The sequence below is a fragment of the Oncorhynchus clarkii genome, chromosome 10 (genome assembly GCF_045791955.1).
Source record: "Oncorhynchus clarkii lewisi isolate Uvic-CL-2024 chromosome 10, UVic_Ocla_1.0, whole genome shotgun sequence".
Classification (NCBI taxonomy): Eukaryota; Metazoa; Chordata; class Actinopteri; order Salmoniformes; family Salmonidae; genus Oncorhynchus; species Oncorhynchus clarkii.
In genome coordinates this window covers 26,959,302-26,975,860 of record NC_092156.1, presented here as the reverse complement: position 1 = coordinate 26,975,860, position 16,559 = coordinate 26,959,302, and the positions used below count along the sequence as shown (strand labels likewise).

The following is a 16,559-nucleotide window of genomic DNA, read 5'->3' as shown; positions in this document are numbered from 1 at the left end:
CGAGCGAGTGTGCTCACGTACTCCCATAAAATACATTTACTTGAAAAACTATTAAAAAATAAGTATATAAGTACTGAAAATAGACAAAATTAATATAACTCAATAAATCTGTCACAAATTGACGTTTTTTGCAGAGGAGATCTTAGTCTCGAAATTTTACATCTAACTAATGTTTGGTGCAGTATTTGTCAATTAAAGAAATTGCATGAAATCGACTTGATTCCCGTTGAATGACAACAGACTTTTTTGAAGAGTCCCTACTGTTGACCAATCACCGACGAAGTCCGAAACGAACAAAAACGTCACAAAATGGTCACAAAATGTCGTCATAGGCAAAAAGCCTGATATGGACAGTGATGGTTCAGAGATGGCAGGAACAGTGGAATAGAGATTCTAAGGGGAGGCATTTATTTGAAGTACTGAGGAAAGTCAGGGAGGACGACATGAAGGGACAGGAGAGGAGGCTAGGCTAATAAGACCTTAAATATGATAATCACACTTTAATATTACCAGGAAACTGAAACCGTTGCGCATGTATTGCTACAGTGCGAGAGGGACAGAGCAAGACTGCGTTCTAGTATGAGGGGGATACAGGACATCCGTTTAAATAGTATATTGAGTAGAATTGTATATATAAACCCTACCTGCCAGCAACGGTGCTGGAAAGCTACGGAAGTGGTGCTGGCAGGTAGGGTTTAGTTTCTCCCTGTCTCTGGTCCACACTCCAGTACAGTAAGTGGAGGTAATGCACCATTACGTTGGATGCTAACCGCTGATAAACCCCACCGAAGAAGAAGACGAATATTTGGATGAGGACGCATGCGGTCGCCTTTACAGGAATCATTTTGCAATGAATTCCAATATAACGTCAACGGAACCATCGGACGACTGGGGTGACATAAGTGATGCAGAATTACTCGATGTACAGTCAGAGCATCTCGGTGAGTAACCCTTGATCATGGTTCTCAGTTCCATTACACATAAGTCATTGGACCAAGGCGTTTTCTGCATGGGGAAGTTTTGTTAAAGAGCCCGACTATGGAGCCAGATAGCTGCCATAAGGTTGAACTTACATATCGTTAGGATCGTAAGAAAATCCATATGTTAATTGTCAGGATCATAAAACAAGCAATGTGTGAAACACAACCATTAAATTAGATCTGTAAACGTATGTTATACGACTATGAATTATTAAAAAAATTACCTAGAACTAGGCAAGTCAGTTAAGAACAAATTATTATTTTCAATGACGGCCTAAGAACAGTGGGTTAACTGCCTTGTTCAGGGGCAGAACGACAGATTTTTACCTTGTCAGCTTGGGGATTCAATCTTGCAACCTTTTGGTTACTAGTCCAATGCTCTAACCACTACTTGAACATTTACACGTTAAATTCTTACTTTACATCTCCCTTTACTCTGTTATTTTTTAAATATATGTACAAACCTTTGTCAAGAATGTGGCATCTGCAAAGGACAAGAACCGAATGTAGCAAGTTGAAGTTAGCTAGTCAATCAAACAACTCTAGGCCAGATGTTATTTGCTTTGCAGCTTCCGGTTTCATTTCCAAAATAAGTCTATAGCTTGTTTTAGAACGTCAATTCATAACAACATTTTACCAGTAGACGGCGTAGTGTAGGCTTGGGCCTTAAGCAAATGACTTGTGTGAGAATAATACTATAAAGACACAGAAGAGCCTTGTCTTGAAAGACCCCCCTGAGCTGCAAAATGGAAAGTAAATTATTTAGGCTTATTCAAATATCTAAATATGCCATGCTGTTATTTAATGTCCATACAATTTTAGAATATATTTTTAAAGCTGCGTGGGGCTACTTTTGTAATTGTGTAGCCTAATGAATCATACATTTTCCAGTATTTGGGAACACAGACTGTAGGCCTTATATTAGGCATTTTGACTGTTGAATTTGAGAATTCCATTCTGGATGTAGGCTTGTTATTGCCATTTGCGTTGCACAACCCCATCACAGAGGCTATATCCATATCAATAAATGAGACAAACATTTATTTTAATTTAATCTTGGCTATAACCTGTCCTGAGCTAAATAGCCAAGGGTTCCCAAATGGTCAACTATCTATAGCCTATTCTTATTGCCAGATTTGTTTTCCCTATCAGCCACTGCATGTGCTTTTTCAACTATTTTGTTAAAAATGTATTTAGAGGCTATATTTAAGGGGAGGTCTATAAACACAAATAGAGTTCTAAAATTATTCCACAAGACACCAGGACCCAAAATGATAGGCCCTCAACTTGTAGGCATTACAATTTAGGTTATCTTTTTTATTTGCATAGGCCTAAATTAAACATTGAATTATTAAAGTTATAGGCTAAAGAACTTGAATTAAGATCATTTTGAATACACACATGGATTTCTATTCTCTTTGATTTAGTTCCTATTGCAACTCAGATGAATTACAGAATGGATGGCATACTGAATTGAATGGATGAATTTAATTTTCCTATGTTGGAATGATGAGTTGCATGCATGTTCTGCACTTTATTTGGCTAGTAGGCCTACATTAGGGTATAATGACTATGGCGGGAATAGCCTATATGCAGACTTCCTAAAACCACTGCAACTGAGTTATTGTGGAGTGTGGGGAATAAGCTTATGCCAGACTTGGCCTACGTTTAACCTCTCCCTTGTTCATTTGAAAGTCCATACAGTGGGGGGAAAAAGTATTTAGTCAGCCACCAATTGTGCAAGTTCTCAAACTTAAAAAGAGGAGAGGCTTGTCATTTTCATTATAGGTACACTTCAACTATGACAGACAAAATGAGAAAAAAAAATCCAGAAAATCACATTGTAGGATTTTTTATAAATTTATTTGCAAATTATGGTGGAAAATAAGTATTTGGTCACCTACAAACAAGCAAGATTTCTGGCTCTCACAGTTTCCACTTCCTTTCTTGCTGGATCCAGGTGTGCTAATGAAAGCTGCTTAACCTAAGAATATAGAGGTGAAAGGTTAATGATACTGTAATAGGTGCTGATGATAGGGATTACTGGTGCGTTAGGTTGAGCTGTTCCACCATCACAAGACCGCAGTGTACCATGTGTGTTTCTTATTGTTCAATAGAAAATATTTACTTTGTTCAAATGGAATTGGAATTGGTGCAGTGAAGAACAGAAGCATATGTGTTGGCCTATATTGCCTGTTGTATTTGATCTTATATGCTTAATTTAGAATGATTTATGTAACTTCAGTTGTGATACAAATGTTGGGCAATATGTTTAGATTTTTCATACATTCTAAGGCTGCATGATGTGACTAATGATGATTTTTAAAAAGAAAGGCATGAAAGACATGAGCTTTGCTTAGTTTTTTTGCGCACGCTGTACAAATTTCACCAGTCTCCCATTCACAATTTGACAAGAACTTTATATTGCCTCAATTTTCCCTGCTGCATCCCCTTTGTGTGGCCATAATGCCCCCTAAAAAAATCCATTCCTTTTGTGGCCATTGTGCCCTTGGGCTAAATATAATAATTATTATTCCCTTCTCCCGGCTGTGTGCCGACGCACCTCTCACTCACGTGATCGGGTCTTTCTCACAGGCTACAAATGAAGACCAACACATCAGGGACGCAAGGACGTGCGTCGTTGTCCATTTCCGAGGCGCATAATGTAAGAACTGTCCACATGTAAACTCAGCAAAAAATGAAACAACCATTTTTCAGGACCCTGTCATTCAAAGATAATTCGTGAAAATCCAAGTACCTTCACAGATCTTCATTGTAAAAGGTTTAAACACTGTTTCCCATGCTTGTTCAATGAACCTTAAACAATTAATGAACATGCACCTGTGGAACGGTCGTTAAGACACTAACAGCTTACAGACGGTAGGCAATTAAGATCACAGTTATGAAAACTTAGGACACTAAAAGGCCTTTCTACTGACTCTGAAAAACACTAACGTGAACGTGCCTTAGGCATGCTGCAAGGAGGCACGAGGACTGCAGATGTGGCCAGGGCAATAAATTGCAATGTTCGTACTGTGAGACGCCTAAGACAGCGCTACAGGGAGACAGGACGGACAGCTGATCGTCTTCGCAGTGGCAGACCATGTGTAACAACACCTGCACAGGATCGGTACATTCAAACATCTTACCTGCGGGACAGGTACAGGATGGCAACAACAACTGCCCGAGTTACACAAGGAACGCACAATCCCTCCGTCAGTGCTCAGGCTGTCCGCAATAGGCTAAGAGAGGCTGGACTGAGGGCTTGTAGGCCTGTTGTAAGGCAGGTCGTCACCAGACATCACCGGCAACAACGTTGCCTATGGGCACAACCCCACCGTCATTGGACCAGACAGGACTGGCAAAAAGTGCTCTTCACTGACGAGTCGCGGGGTGATGGTCGGATTCGCATTCATCATCGAAGGAATGACAGTTATACCGAGGCCTGTACTCTGGAGCACGATCGATTTCGAGGTGGAGGGTCTGTCATGGTCTGGGGCGGTGTGTCACAGCATCATCGGACTGAGCTTGTTGTCATTGCAGGCAATTTCAACGCTGTGCGTTACAGGGAAGACATCCTCCTCCCTCATGTGGTACCCTTCCTGCAGGCTGATCCTGACATGAGCCTCCAACATGACAATTCCACCAGCCATACTGCTCGTTCTGTGTGTGATTTCCTGCAAGACAGGAATGTCAGTGTTCTGCCATGACCAGCGAAGAGCCTGGATCTCACGTCTGGGACCTGTTGGATCGGAGTGTGAGGGCTAGGGCCATTCCCCCCAGAAATGTCCAAGACCTCGCAGGTGCCTTGGTGGAAGAGTAGGGCAACATCTCTGGTGCAGCAAATCTGGTGCAGTCCATGAGGAGGAGATGCACTGCAGTACGTAATGCAGCTGGTGGCCTCACCAGATACTGACTGTTACTTTTGATTTTGACCCCCCCCCTTGGTCAGGGACAAATTATTCCATTCCATGCCGGCTGGGACACCAGCCGACAGCATCAGGTGAAATTGGAGGGCGCACAATTCAAATAATATTAAACATTCATGAACATACAAGTATATTATATCATTTAAAAGCTTAAATTCTTGTTAATCTAACTGCGTTGTCCGATACTATAAGCTTTACGGCGAAAGCATACCATGTGATTGTGTGAGGACGGTGCCCCACATCAACATATTTTTCAACCAGCACAGGCTTCATAAAATCACAAATGGCAATTATATAAATCACTTACTTTTGAAGATCTTCCTCTGTTTGCAATCCCAAGGGTCCCAGCTACAACATGAATGGTCGTTTTGTTAGATAAAATCATTCTTTATATCCCAAAAAGTTAGTTTAGTTGGCGCCATCGAAATATTGTCAACCATCACACTATTCTTGATTTAATCTCATCTTTACATATACTAAATCATATACAGTATCAGTCAAATGTTTGAACACACCTTCTCATTCAAAGGTTTTTCATTATTTTTACTATTTTCTACATTGTAGAATAATAGTGAAGAACTCAACTTTGAAATAACACATGGACTCATGTAGTAACCAAAAGTGTTAAAATAAATCAATGTTTTATATTTGAGATTCTTCAAAGTAGCCACCCTTTGCCTTGATGACAGCTTTGCACACTCTTGGCATTCTTTCAACCAGCTTCATGAGTCACCTGGAATGCATTTCAATTAACAGGTGTGCCTTGTTAAAAGGTCATTTGTGGAATTTATTTCCTCAATGCGTTTGAGCCAATCAGTTATGTTGTGACAAGGTAGGGGTTGTATACAGAAGATAGCCCTATTTGGTTAAAGACCAAGTCCATATTATGGCTAGAACAGCTCAAATAAGCAAAGAGAAACAACAGTCCATCATTACTTTACGACATGAAGGTCAGTCAATCCGGAACATTTCAAGAACTTTAAAGGTTTCTTCAAGTGCAGTCGCAAAAACCATCAAGGGCTTTGATGAAACTGGCTCTCATACGGACCGCCACATGAAAGGAAGACCCAGAGTTACCTCTGCTGCAGTGGATAAGTTCATTAGAGTTACCAGCCTCAGAAATCTGCAATTAACTGCACCTCAGATTGCACCTCGCAGAGTTCAAGTAACAGACACATCTCAACATCAACTGTTCATAGGAGACTGCGTGAATCAGGCCTTCATGGTCGATTGCTGCAAAGAAAGCACTACTAAAGGACACCAATAAGAAGAAGAGACTTGCTTGAGCCAAGAAAAACAAGCAATGTACATTATTAGACTGGTGAAAATCTGTCCTTTGGTCTGATTTGTCAAAATTTGAGATTTTTGGTTCGAAATGCTGTGTCTTTGTGAGATGCAGAGTAGGTGAATGGATGATCTCCGTATGTGTGGTTTCCACCGTGAAGCATGGAGGAGGTGGTGTGGGGGTGCTTTGCTGGTGACACTGTCTGTGATTTATTTAGAATTCAAGGCACACTTAATCAGCATGGCTACCACAGCATTCTGCAACGATACGCCATCCCATCTGGTTTGCGCTTAGTCCCACTTTAATTTGTTTCTCAACAGGACAATGACCCAACACACCTCCAGGCTGTGTAAGGGCTATTTGACCAAGAAGAAGAATGATGGAGTGCTGCATCGGATGACCTGGCCTACACAATCACCCTACCTCAACCCAATTGAGATGGTTTGGGATGAGTTTGATGGCAGAGTGAAGAAAAAGCAGTGCTCAGCCTATGTGGGAACCCCTTCAAGCCTGTTGGAAAAGCATTCCAGGTGAAGTGCTCATGAAGCTGGTTGAGAGAATGCCAAGAGTGTGCAAAGCTGTCATCAAGGGTGGCTAATTTGAAGAATCTCAAATATATAAAAAAAAAAATTTGTTTACTACATGATTTCATGTGTGTTATTTCATAATGTTGATGTCTTCACTATTTACAATGTTGAAAATAGTTGTTTTTTTAAATACCCTGGAATGAGTAGGCATGTCCAAACATTTGACTGGTAATGTATGTGTGACATTTGTTTTGATTTAGAATGGGCCGTTATCATGCACCTGTCTCGTTACAGGGGCAGCGGAAAAAAATACATGTCGTCTTTGCACTTAAATAGCGAATGGAGGAGGTTTTTCCCGTGGTTCATTTTCATGCCAGCCAGGTATGCTGTACTCATGTTGTAAAGAGAAGCAGTGTGTTTAATATTAGGAAAGTTGAGAAATAAATATAGTAGGCCTATTCTATAGAAAGCTGATGGGATCCTCTTTTTAATAGAGGCCCTCACTCTGTTTTCTCACGCAGTTGCATTGCCTATAGAAATGTTGTGTAATGTGAACTCATGAAGTGTTAGATTCGATTTTAGATGACATTTGCGCTGATGTCAGAGTAATTTGAGGGTCAATGGAGTGCTGAGTACCAGGCAGTTTATAAGTTTGGTAGGCTACCAATGACCATCAGCAGCATCAGAGCTTGGAGAAGCCTAATTACCATGACTAAACCGTCACGTGACAGCTGGTGTGGTGGTAATGCGGTCACATTAACAGCCCTACCCACAGCAACAACTCCTCCCCCAAAATATACATAATACATACATTTTGCTTGTCACATGGAACTCTATTGGTCTATTACCCAATTTATCGCCTGGTGATGTCACCAGCCAAGCCGAAACACCCGTCTACGCTAACAGGCTGATTAGAAGCTCCTATGTAGATTGTATTTTCAACCAGCAACTATCACATCACATTTTTTCACACTTTCACAGTGTTCGTTTCATCAGCTGTTGTACAATATGATACAAAACATCATTTTTACTGCACTGGGCCTTTTAGCACTTCTTACTTCACAAGGGTGCAGTTTCTACAGCTCTTTCATGTGACCACCTCTAGCCCCTCCTGACCGGTCCAGTCCGACTCTCGGTGGGAATGTTGGTGATGATGGTCAGTCCCTTGAAACAACAGAGAAGAGGATCGATTACCTTATTAAAAAATGGTAAACCCATTCAAGCATACACAATTCAACCCAGAAAACAGTCAACATTTTCCCTGTCAGTCTATGCTTTTGATCAGCAACAAAGCATTGTGTGTGTGTGTCTGTGTGTATCAGGCCTAACCTCGCTCACCTGTTCGAGAGGGTGAAGAACCGGAGCACTGCCTTGTCTGTCCCTAACCAGAGCCCAATGGAGAGATTCCTTAAACGTCACCTCAGCGTTACACAGCTATGTGAGCAGTCTTGGTGTGAGGTCAAAATGGCCTATGGGTTCATTAAGCCTAAAGTAAGGATGCTAGAGATGCAAAATACAGAAGTGACAACTGGGGCCAGTATTCATCTCGCCAGAGGTAAGCAGCACGTTGCGCTTATGATGTGATTCCATATCTCTTCCCATACGACTGTTGTGCCCTACATTAGAAAATAAGGTTATATTACCATAACCATTCTAAACTAGGCCCACCTCATGAGCCAATGCTGAGTTAGAGAAGATCATTGGCACATAGAATACTTTCATGTTAGTAATTTTGTAACCTACACATGCATCCACAGGGATTTATGCTATCGATGATCTTTACCCATGTCCTGACCTTGTATCTCTGTGTCCAGAACTGGAGGTGAAACCAAATGTTGTGACTGTGGCTGCTGTCACCAGGGAGGACAGGGAGGCTCTGAAGCTAATCAACATGCTACAGATGGTCTCAGCTTTAGAGACAGGTATGGTGGTACATTACTTGTATTTATTGAACCCTTATTTTACCAGGTAAGTTGACGGAACACATTCTCATTTACAGCAACAACCTGGGGAATAGTTACAGGGGAAAGGAGGGGGGATGAATGAAGCTTGGGATGATTAGGTTACATTGCATATCAATGTTTTTTCAGAATGCCTGAATCCTGACAATCTGCCCAATCTTGAGCCCTCTGAAGAGGGAAATGTAAAATAACATTACCACAGGAGACCGCTGTCACAGAGTTGCATGTGTGTGTCCCAGGCCAGCTTGTGCGGGAGTTCCCAGTGTTTGGTGTGTTGGAAGGGATGTTCTTCATGGGTGTGGTTGATGAGCTGAATCGTAGTGACTCTGGGGAACTGGTCCTGAGTGAACTGAAGACCCGCAGTCACAACTCTCTGCCCCGCCCAGCCCAGACCAAGGGACACGCTCTACAGGTACACTACAGACAGTCAAACACTCTTATATTTCTCTCTGACCTCCCCTCACTTTCTGGTCTCTGACATTTCTCTGTAACCTCTCTCTCTCTCTCTCTCTGGTCTCTCTATCTGTGTTCTCTGACCTCTATCTGGCTTTGACCTCCCTCTGAGCCCTCTCTCTGGTCTCCTTTATTTCTCCGTGTGGAGTCTGACCCCTATATGATCTATCTCTTTGATCCATCTCTCTATGACCTGTACCTCTGCCTCTCTCTCTCACTTTCTCTCTCTCAGGTGGGTATGTACAAGCTCTTGTTTGATTCCATGGTAAAGGGTTCTGTGAAGAGGGACCATCTCCTCCACAACCTTCAGCTGGATCCTAATCGGGTCCTTGGATCAGACCTCCAGACCCACACCCAGTCACTGGGCCTCCAGGCAGTCACGTTCAGAGAGCTCCTTGACCACCTACTGGTCGTCCTTACCTGTTCTAACCTCCATGCTATCGACAAGCTACGCCTGGAGTATAGCCACCAGAGCTCCGGAAAGCTCATTGGCACCAGGGAGGTAGCGTTTGAGGAAGCCCAGCTTAGGACTAATATCAGGGGCTACCTGGCTTACTGGAGGGGCGAGAGGGTGCCCCAGGGAGTGGAAGTGGAGGAGGCCTGGAAGTGCAGGATGTGTCCCTATGAGGAGACCTGTGACTGGAGGAGGGATAGATCACAAAGGCTAATGATGGTGAATAAGAGAGCCAAGTTGGAGTGTCCTAAGTCAGATGATCCCAAGCCGAACGGTTCGAATTTGAATGGGTCGAAATTGGGAGTCGAATACCGGTAGTTCTCCTGAATTAAATAGCCCTAAACATACAGAACCCCAGGCATGTCTCATGTAATGATTTTCTGGGTGTAGTGTGAAGTTCAGGAAGGTTCTATCTATGTATCATTGAAGGTATAAGCCTATTAAGCAATATTAAAGTCAGGTTTGTTTAGAGCTAAAGTGCCTTCAGAAAGTACACACCCCTCGACTTTTTCCACATTCTGTTGTTACAGCCTGAATTTCAAATGGATTAAATTGAGATATTGTGTCACTGATCTATAAACAATAACCCATAATGCCAAAAATGAAACGCTGAAATGTCTTGAGTCAATAAGTATTCAACCCTTTTTATGGCAAGCCTAAATAAATTCAGGAGTAAACATGTGCTTAATATGTTACATAAATTGCATGGACTCACTCTGTGTACAATAGTGTTTAACATGATTTTAAAATTATTATCCCATCTCTGTACACCAGTGATTCCCAACCAGAGGTACTAGGACCCCTGGGGGTACTTGGCCGATCCACAGGGCGTACTTGAGAAGACACACCTGAGACCATAGGCTTACTGGTAAAAAGGCACATGAGGGGGTACTTCAGGGGTACTCCGGGCAGAGCAAAATTGAGTTGGTGGTACAGTAACCCGAAAAAGATTTGGAACCACTGCTGTACACCCCACATACATACATACCTGTAAGGTCCCTCTGTCGAGCAGTGAATTTCAAGCACAGATTCAACCACAACGACCAGGGAGGTTTTCTAATAGTTCGCAAAGAAGTGGACCTATTGGTAGATTGGTAAAAAAAAAGAGCATGCATTGAATATCCATTTGAGCATGGTGCAGTTATTAATTACACTTTGGATGGTGAATCAATACACCCAGTCACCTCAAAGCTACAGACGCCCTTCCCAACACAGTTGCCGTAGAGGAAGGAAACCGCTCAGGGATTTCACCATAAGGCCAATGGTGACTTTAAAACATTTAGAGTTTAATGACTGTGATAGGAGTTAACTGAGGATGGATCAACAACATTGTAGTTACACCACAATACGAACCTAAATGACAGACTGAAAAGAAGGAAGCCTGTACAGATTTAAAATATTCCAAAACATGCACCCTGTTTGCAATAAGGCACTAAAGTAATACTGCAAGAAATGTGGCAGAGAAATGAACTTTTTGTCCAGAATACAAAGTGCTATGTTTGGGGCAAATCCAACACATCACTGAGTAACACTCTTCATATGTTCAAGCATGTTGGTGGCTGCATCATGTTATTGGTATGCTTGTCATTAGCAAGGACTAAGGAGTTTTTTTTAAATAAATGGAATAGAGCTAAGCACAGGCAAAATACTAGAGGAAAATGTGGTTGTCTGCTTTCCAACAGACACCTTTCAGCAGGACAATTACCTAAAACACAAGGACAAATATACACTGGAGTTGCTTACCAAGACAACATTACATGTTCCTGAGTGGCCTAGTTACAGTTTTGACTTAAATTGTCTTGAAAAGCTATTGAAAGACTTAAAAATGGCTGTTTAGAAATGATCAACAACCGGTTTATGAGCTTGAAAAATAAAAAATAATGTGCAAATATTGTACAATCCAGGTGTGCAAAACTCTTAGAGACTTGCCCAGAAAGACTCACCGCTATATTTGCTGCCAAAGGCGATTCTAGCATGTATTGACTCTGGGTTTCCATTAAATAAAAAAGTTCAATGTCAGTGGGGAGAGCGAAAAATCAAGAGTATGTTGTGTAGAGCGTTTGCAAAAAAATACTATTAAATCTGTTTTAATCTCACTTTGTTACTTTTTAAAATGTGGAAAAAGTCTAGGGGTGTGAATGCTTTCTGAAGGCACTGTAACTACTTATAAGTGTATATTCCTTTTTTATAACTATCGAAATATATATGTTCACTTTTTGTACACTTTTTTTATACTGGGAAAAATATTTTTAATGCCATGAAATGCAATGCAATAAATTTAAAGGATGAATGAGTGTAATTTAGTATGAGATATTTTCAAGGAAGCACAGAATAAAACCAAGCATGAACTGCTGTTGCCTCCACCATTTCCTCCACCTGGTAGCGCTAGTGTATAAAACATAACTTTTAAAAAATCCATCATAAATCTTATCATATATTAACTGTTCCCAAAACAGTCATTTTGAATGCAGTTTTTATTTTTCCTAATCTGGAAAGTAGGCATATTTAAGATTTGTCTGCCATATTGTAGCCTGTAGTATGCAATTTGTGTCTTTTAATCCTGAAAGCGAGTATCCTGAAATGAATCTCTGCAAATTAGTTTTTAAAAAAGTAAAGTAGTTACACATTTCTAAATGACAAGGAAATGCATTCGATTTTGTACCTCGAGATTATCGCACGCTCTCGATTGATATTACACCCCTTGCTCGAGCCCGCACCTCATCACATCGGAAAATTAAATTTAAATAATTCAGTCAAGAGTAGGATACGGGTAAGGAGCATCTATCTACCTATTGGTATGTAAAGTGTTTGAGAAACAGGTGGGAAAGTCGTGAATTCACGATGAAGGACCGTACACACGAGTTTAGGCTGGTAAGTGAAATACATTTTTAACTACTACATTTGAGGGTTGGGGTGGAGCGGTAGGTTCTTTTTTTTGGAGGTGGCGAGCATATTTTTTAGAGTAGAACAAACTCAAAATGTTTTACATTATTAATGTTTTATAATTTACAGTAATTTTATAACAATGTGCTGTACATTTGTGTATCAGTTTTGTTAAGTCTCAAAGTAAAACTTGTTTCACGCTTCCATATGGAAACGCAACGGGTGAGAGAAGGGTGATAACATTGGCACCAGACAAGTGTCGCTCTCCAGTTGTCCATTAGTAGCATAGTTGACTAAATGGTTAATAAGCGCGCACGTGAAACACTTTTTCCAATGTGATTGATGAATGAATGTGCTTCTAGTTTCAACCCTATAGAAACACTATGTACAGTTGAAGTCGGAAGTTTACATACACTTTAGCCAAACACATTTAAACTCAGTTTTTCACAATTTCTGACATTTAATCCAAGTAAAAATTCCCTGTTTTAGGTCAGTTAAGATCACCACTTTATTTTAAGAATGTGAAATGTCAGAATAATAGTAGATAATTATTTATCAGCATTTATTTCTTTCATCACATTCCCAGTGGGTCAGAAGTTTACATACACTCAATTAGTATTTGGTAGCATTGCCTTTAAATTGTTTAACTTGGTCAAATGTTTCGGGTAGCCTTCCACAAGCTTCCCACAATAAATTGGGTGAATTTTGTCCCAATCCTCCTGACAGAGCTGGTGTAACTGAGTCAGGTTTGTAGGCCTCCTTGCTCGCACACACTTTTTCAGATCTGCCCACACATTTTCTATAGGATTGAGCTCAGGGCTTTGATGGCCACTCCAATACCTTGACCTTGTTGTCCTTAAGCCATTTTGCCACCACTTTGGAAGTGTGCTTGGAGTCATTGTCCATTTGGAAGACCCATTTGCGACCAAGACTGATGTCTTGAGATGTTGCTTCAATATATCCACATAATTTTCCTACCTCATGATGCCATCTATTTTGTGAAGTGCATCAGTCCCTCCTGCAGCAAAGCATCCCTATAACATGATGCTGCCACTACCGTGCTTCACGGTTGGGATGGTGTTCTGCGGCTTGCAAGCCTCCCCCTTTTTCCTCCAAACATAACGATGGTCATTATGGACAAACAGTTCTATTTTTGTTTCATCAGACCAGAGGACATTTCTCCAAAAAGTACGATCTTGTCCCCGTGTGCGTTGCAAACCATAGTCTGTTTTTTTATGGTGGTTTTGGAGCAGTGGCTTCTTCCTTGCTGAGCGGCCTTTCAGGTTATGTCGATATATGACTCGTTTTACTGTGGATGTAGATACTTTTGTACCTGTTTCCTCCAGCATCTTCACAAGGTCCTTTGCTGTTGTTCTGTGATTGATTTGCACTTTTCACACCAAAGTACTTTCATCTCTAGGAGACAGAAGACCTCTCCTTCCTGAGCGGTATGACGGCTACGTGGTCCCATGGTGTTTATACTTGCGTACTATTGTTTGTACAGATGAACGTGATATGTTCAGGCATTTGGAAATTGCTCCCAAGGATGAACCAGACTTGTGGAGGTCCACAATTTTTTTCCCTGAGGTCTTGGTTGATTTATTTTGATTTTCCCATGATGTCAAGCAGAGGCACTGAGTTTGAAGGTAGGCCTTGAAATACATCCACAGGTACACCTCCAATTGACCCATATGATGTCAATTAGCCTATCAGAAGTTATGACATCATTTTCTGGAATTTTCCAAGCTGTTCAAAGGCACAGTCAACTTAGTGTATGTGAACTTCTGACCCACTATAATTGTGGTACAGTGAATTATAAGTGAAATAATCTGTCTGTAAACAATTGTTGGAAAAATGACTTGTGTCATGCACAAAGTAGATGTCCTAACCGACTTGCCAAAACAATAGTTTGTTAACAAGAAATTTGTGGAGTGGTTGAAAAACAAGTTAGACTTCTGACTTTTTGTATGAACTATCACTATATGTAATGCTTTTATTTTCCACATTAAATTACACTATATATTCCACATACTTTTGAATATATAATGTATGTGGACACCCTTCAAATGAGTGGATTTGGATATTTCCACCCCACCCGTTGCTAACAGGTGTATAAAACCGAGCACACAGCCATGCGATCTCCATAGACAAACATTGGCAGTCGAATGGCCTTACTGAAGAGCTCAGTGACTTTCAATGTGGCACCGTTATAGGATGCCACCTTTTCAACAAGTTATTTTGTCAAATTTCTGCCCTGTTAGAGCTGCCCTGGTCAACTGTAAGTGCTGTTTATTGTGACATGGAAACATCTAGCAACGGTTTAGCTGTGAAGTGGTATGCCAAACGAGCTCACAGAACGGGACCACCAAGTGCTGGTGCATAAAACAATCGTCTGTCCTAGGTTGCAACACTCACTACCTAGTTCCAAACTGCCTCTGGAGCAGTGGAAATGCGTTCTCATGAGTGATTAATCAAGCTTCACCACCTGGCTGGCTGCCGGGCGAATCTGGGTTTGGTGGATGCCCCAATGCATAGTGCCAACTGTAAAGTTTGGTGGAGGAGGAATAACGGTCTGGGACTGTTAGTTCCAGTGAAGGGGAAATGTTAATGCTACAGAATACAATGATATTCTAGACAATTATGTGCTTCCAACTTTATGGCAACAGTTTGGGGAAGGCCCTTTCCTGTTTCAGCATGACAATGCCCCTGTGCACAAAGCGAGATCCATACAAAAATGGTTTGTCAAGATCAGTTTGGAAGAACTTGACTGGCCTGCACAGTGCCCTGACCTCAACCTCATCAAACACCTTTGGGTTGAATTGTAACGCAGACTGCGAGCCAGGCCTAATCGCCCAACATCAGTGCCCGACCTCACTAATGCTCTTGTGGCTGAGTAGAAGCAAGTCCCTGCAGCAATGTTCTAACATCTAGTGGAAAGCCTTCCCAGAAGAAGGGAGGCTGTTATTGCAGCAAAGGAGGGACCAACTCCATATTAATGCTGTTTGACAAGTAGCTGTCCACATACTTTTGTTCATATAGTGTAGCTGTCTTTTCAGATAGGCTATATTCCTATTGTTTATTAGACATTTTGAGTCCATCCACATCTTACTATCCAACTAACCTCACACATTAGAAATCACCTTACATGAGTGACATTCCATATGTCATTTAGGAATTCTTTCACAGAGAATAAAGAGATGTACTGTAAATGTGTATTCTTATAGATGGGCCAATTTGTTACATATAAGGCCTAGCAAATTCCATGTCAAAGTTATGTTATTGTCTTTAAGTAATGCCACCGGACCTACTACAGTATCGTGATTCTTTCGGTCCCCAGTCATTCTCTGCAGTCTCAACACCTGTTCTGTGCTAAACGTGACAGCCCAGTCATTGTTAAACATCTGCATTCAGTTCACATCCATTTCAGGCTCTACAGATTACTGCTATTAAAAAAACCATTTCACAATTTAACATCATGCTGCTGTGGCTGTTAAACACTACAGGACGACAAGCACCATGGTGTGACTGGATGGTGATATTTTCTCTCATATTCACTGCAAAGCATAGTTGCAGTCGCTGTCCACTTTTGTGGTGCTGAACTTCAAAATTGTGCGATTCTGTCACTGTCCATTGTTAAGGGAATTTTTATCAATGATGACTAATTATGTATACATTTCAATCAGGACTGACTAGTCCAAATGCTATTATGTACTGTACATATATGAATTCTCTCTTGCTCCCATTCCTAATTGTATATAATATAGTCAGGAGTTTAGTAACAATGACGGTCTGTTCCTTTGTACAAATGAATGAACTATCTCCAGATGGCAGGGAAGGACTATCTCCAGACTGTCTAGAATGCTGATTTACAGTGACTGACCTTGGCTTTAGGAGAGGAGGGAAGGCTCGAGAACTATAGGGCCTCTCTACCGGTGTCATGAAAGAGATAGAACATTTAGAAAACGCTGACGTCATTTTCAGTTTATAACCTGTGGTAAAATGTGTATGTACCCAGTACTCTCTTGAAATAAACGCTGTTACCTGACTTAAGACCGGGGTTCTGTCCATTCTTATAATAATATGGGTT

At 41.2% G+C, this 16,559-nt stretch overlaps 1 protein-coding gene across 2 annotated transcripts; it reads left to right on the top strand.

Annotated features, from left to right (window-relative positions):
• Nucleotides 1-550: 550 nt before the first annotated feature.
• LOC139419492 (exonuclease V-like) lies at nucleotides 551-11,875 on the top strand. 2 transcript variants are annotated; one of them, XM_071169446.1, is made up of 7 exons: nucleotides 551-619; nucleotides 689-941; nucleotides 7,827-7,929; nucleotides 8,044-8,276; nucleotides 8,536-8,643; nucleotides 8,922-9,094; nucleotides 9,368-11,875. In XM_071169446.1, the coding sequence occupies exons 2-7, from the start codon at nucleotides 851-853 to the stop codon at nucleotides 9,905-9,907; spliced, it is 1,248 nt and encodes a 415-aa protein (XP_071025547.1). In that variant the 5' UTR covers nucleotides 551-619; nucleotides 689-850; the 3' UTR covers nucleotides 9,908-11,875. The 2 variants fall into 2 exon arrangements, with proteins under 2 accessions (XP_071025547.1, XP_071025548.1); XM_071169447.1 differs by having other exon boundaries at nucleotides 612-941; nucleotides 9,407-11,817.
• Nucleotides 11,876-16,559: the final 4,684 nt, after the last annotated feature.

Bases quoted from the DNA above. Each gene is read 5' to 3' on its own strand.
- LOC139419492 (XM_071169446.1), top strand. From the start codon at position 851: ATGAATTCCAATATAACGTCAACGGAACCATCGGACGACTGGGGTGAC. The intron at 7,930-8,043 runs GTAAACCCATTC...TGTGTGTATCAG, and splicing joins GATTACCTTATTAAAAAATG to GCCTAACCTCGCTCACCTGT. The intron at 8,277-8,535 runs GTAAGCAGCACG...CTCTGTGTCCAG, and splicing joins CAGTATTCATCTCGCCAGAG to AACTGGAGGTGAAACCAAAT.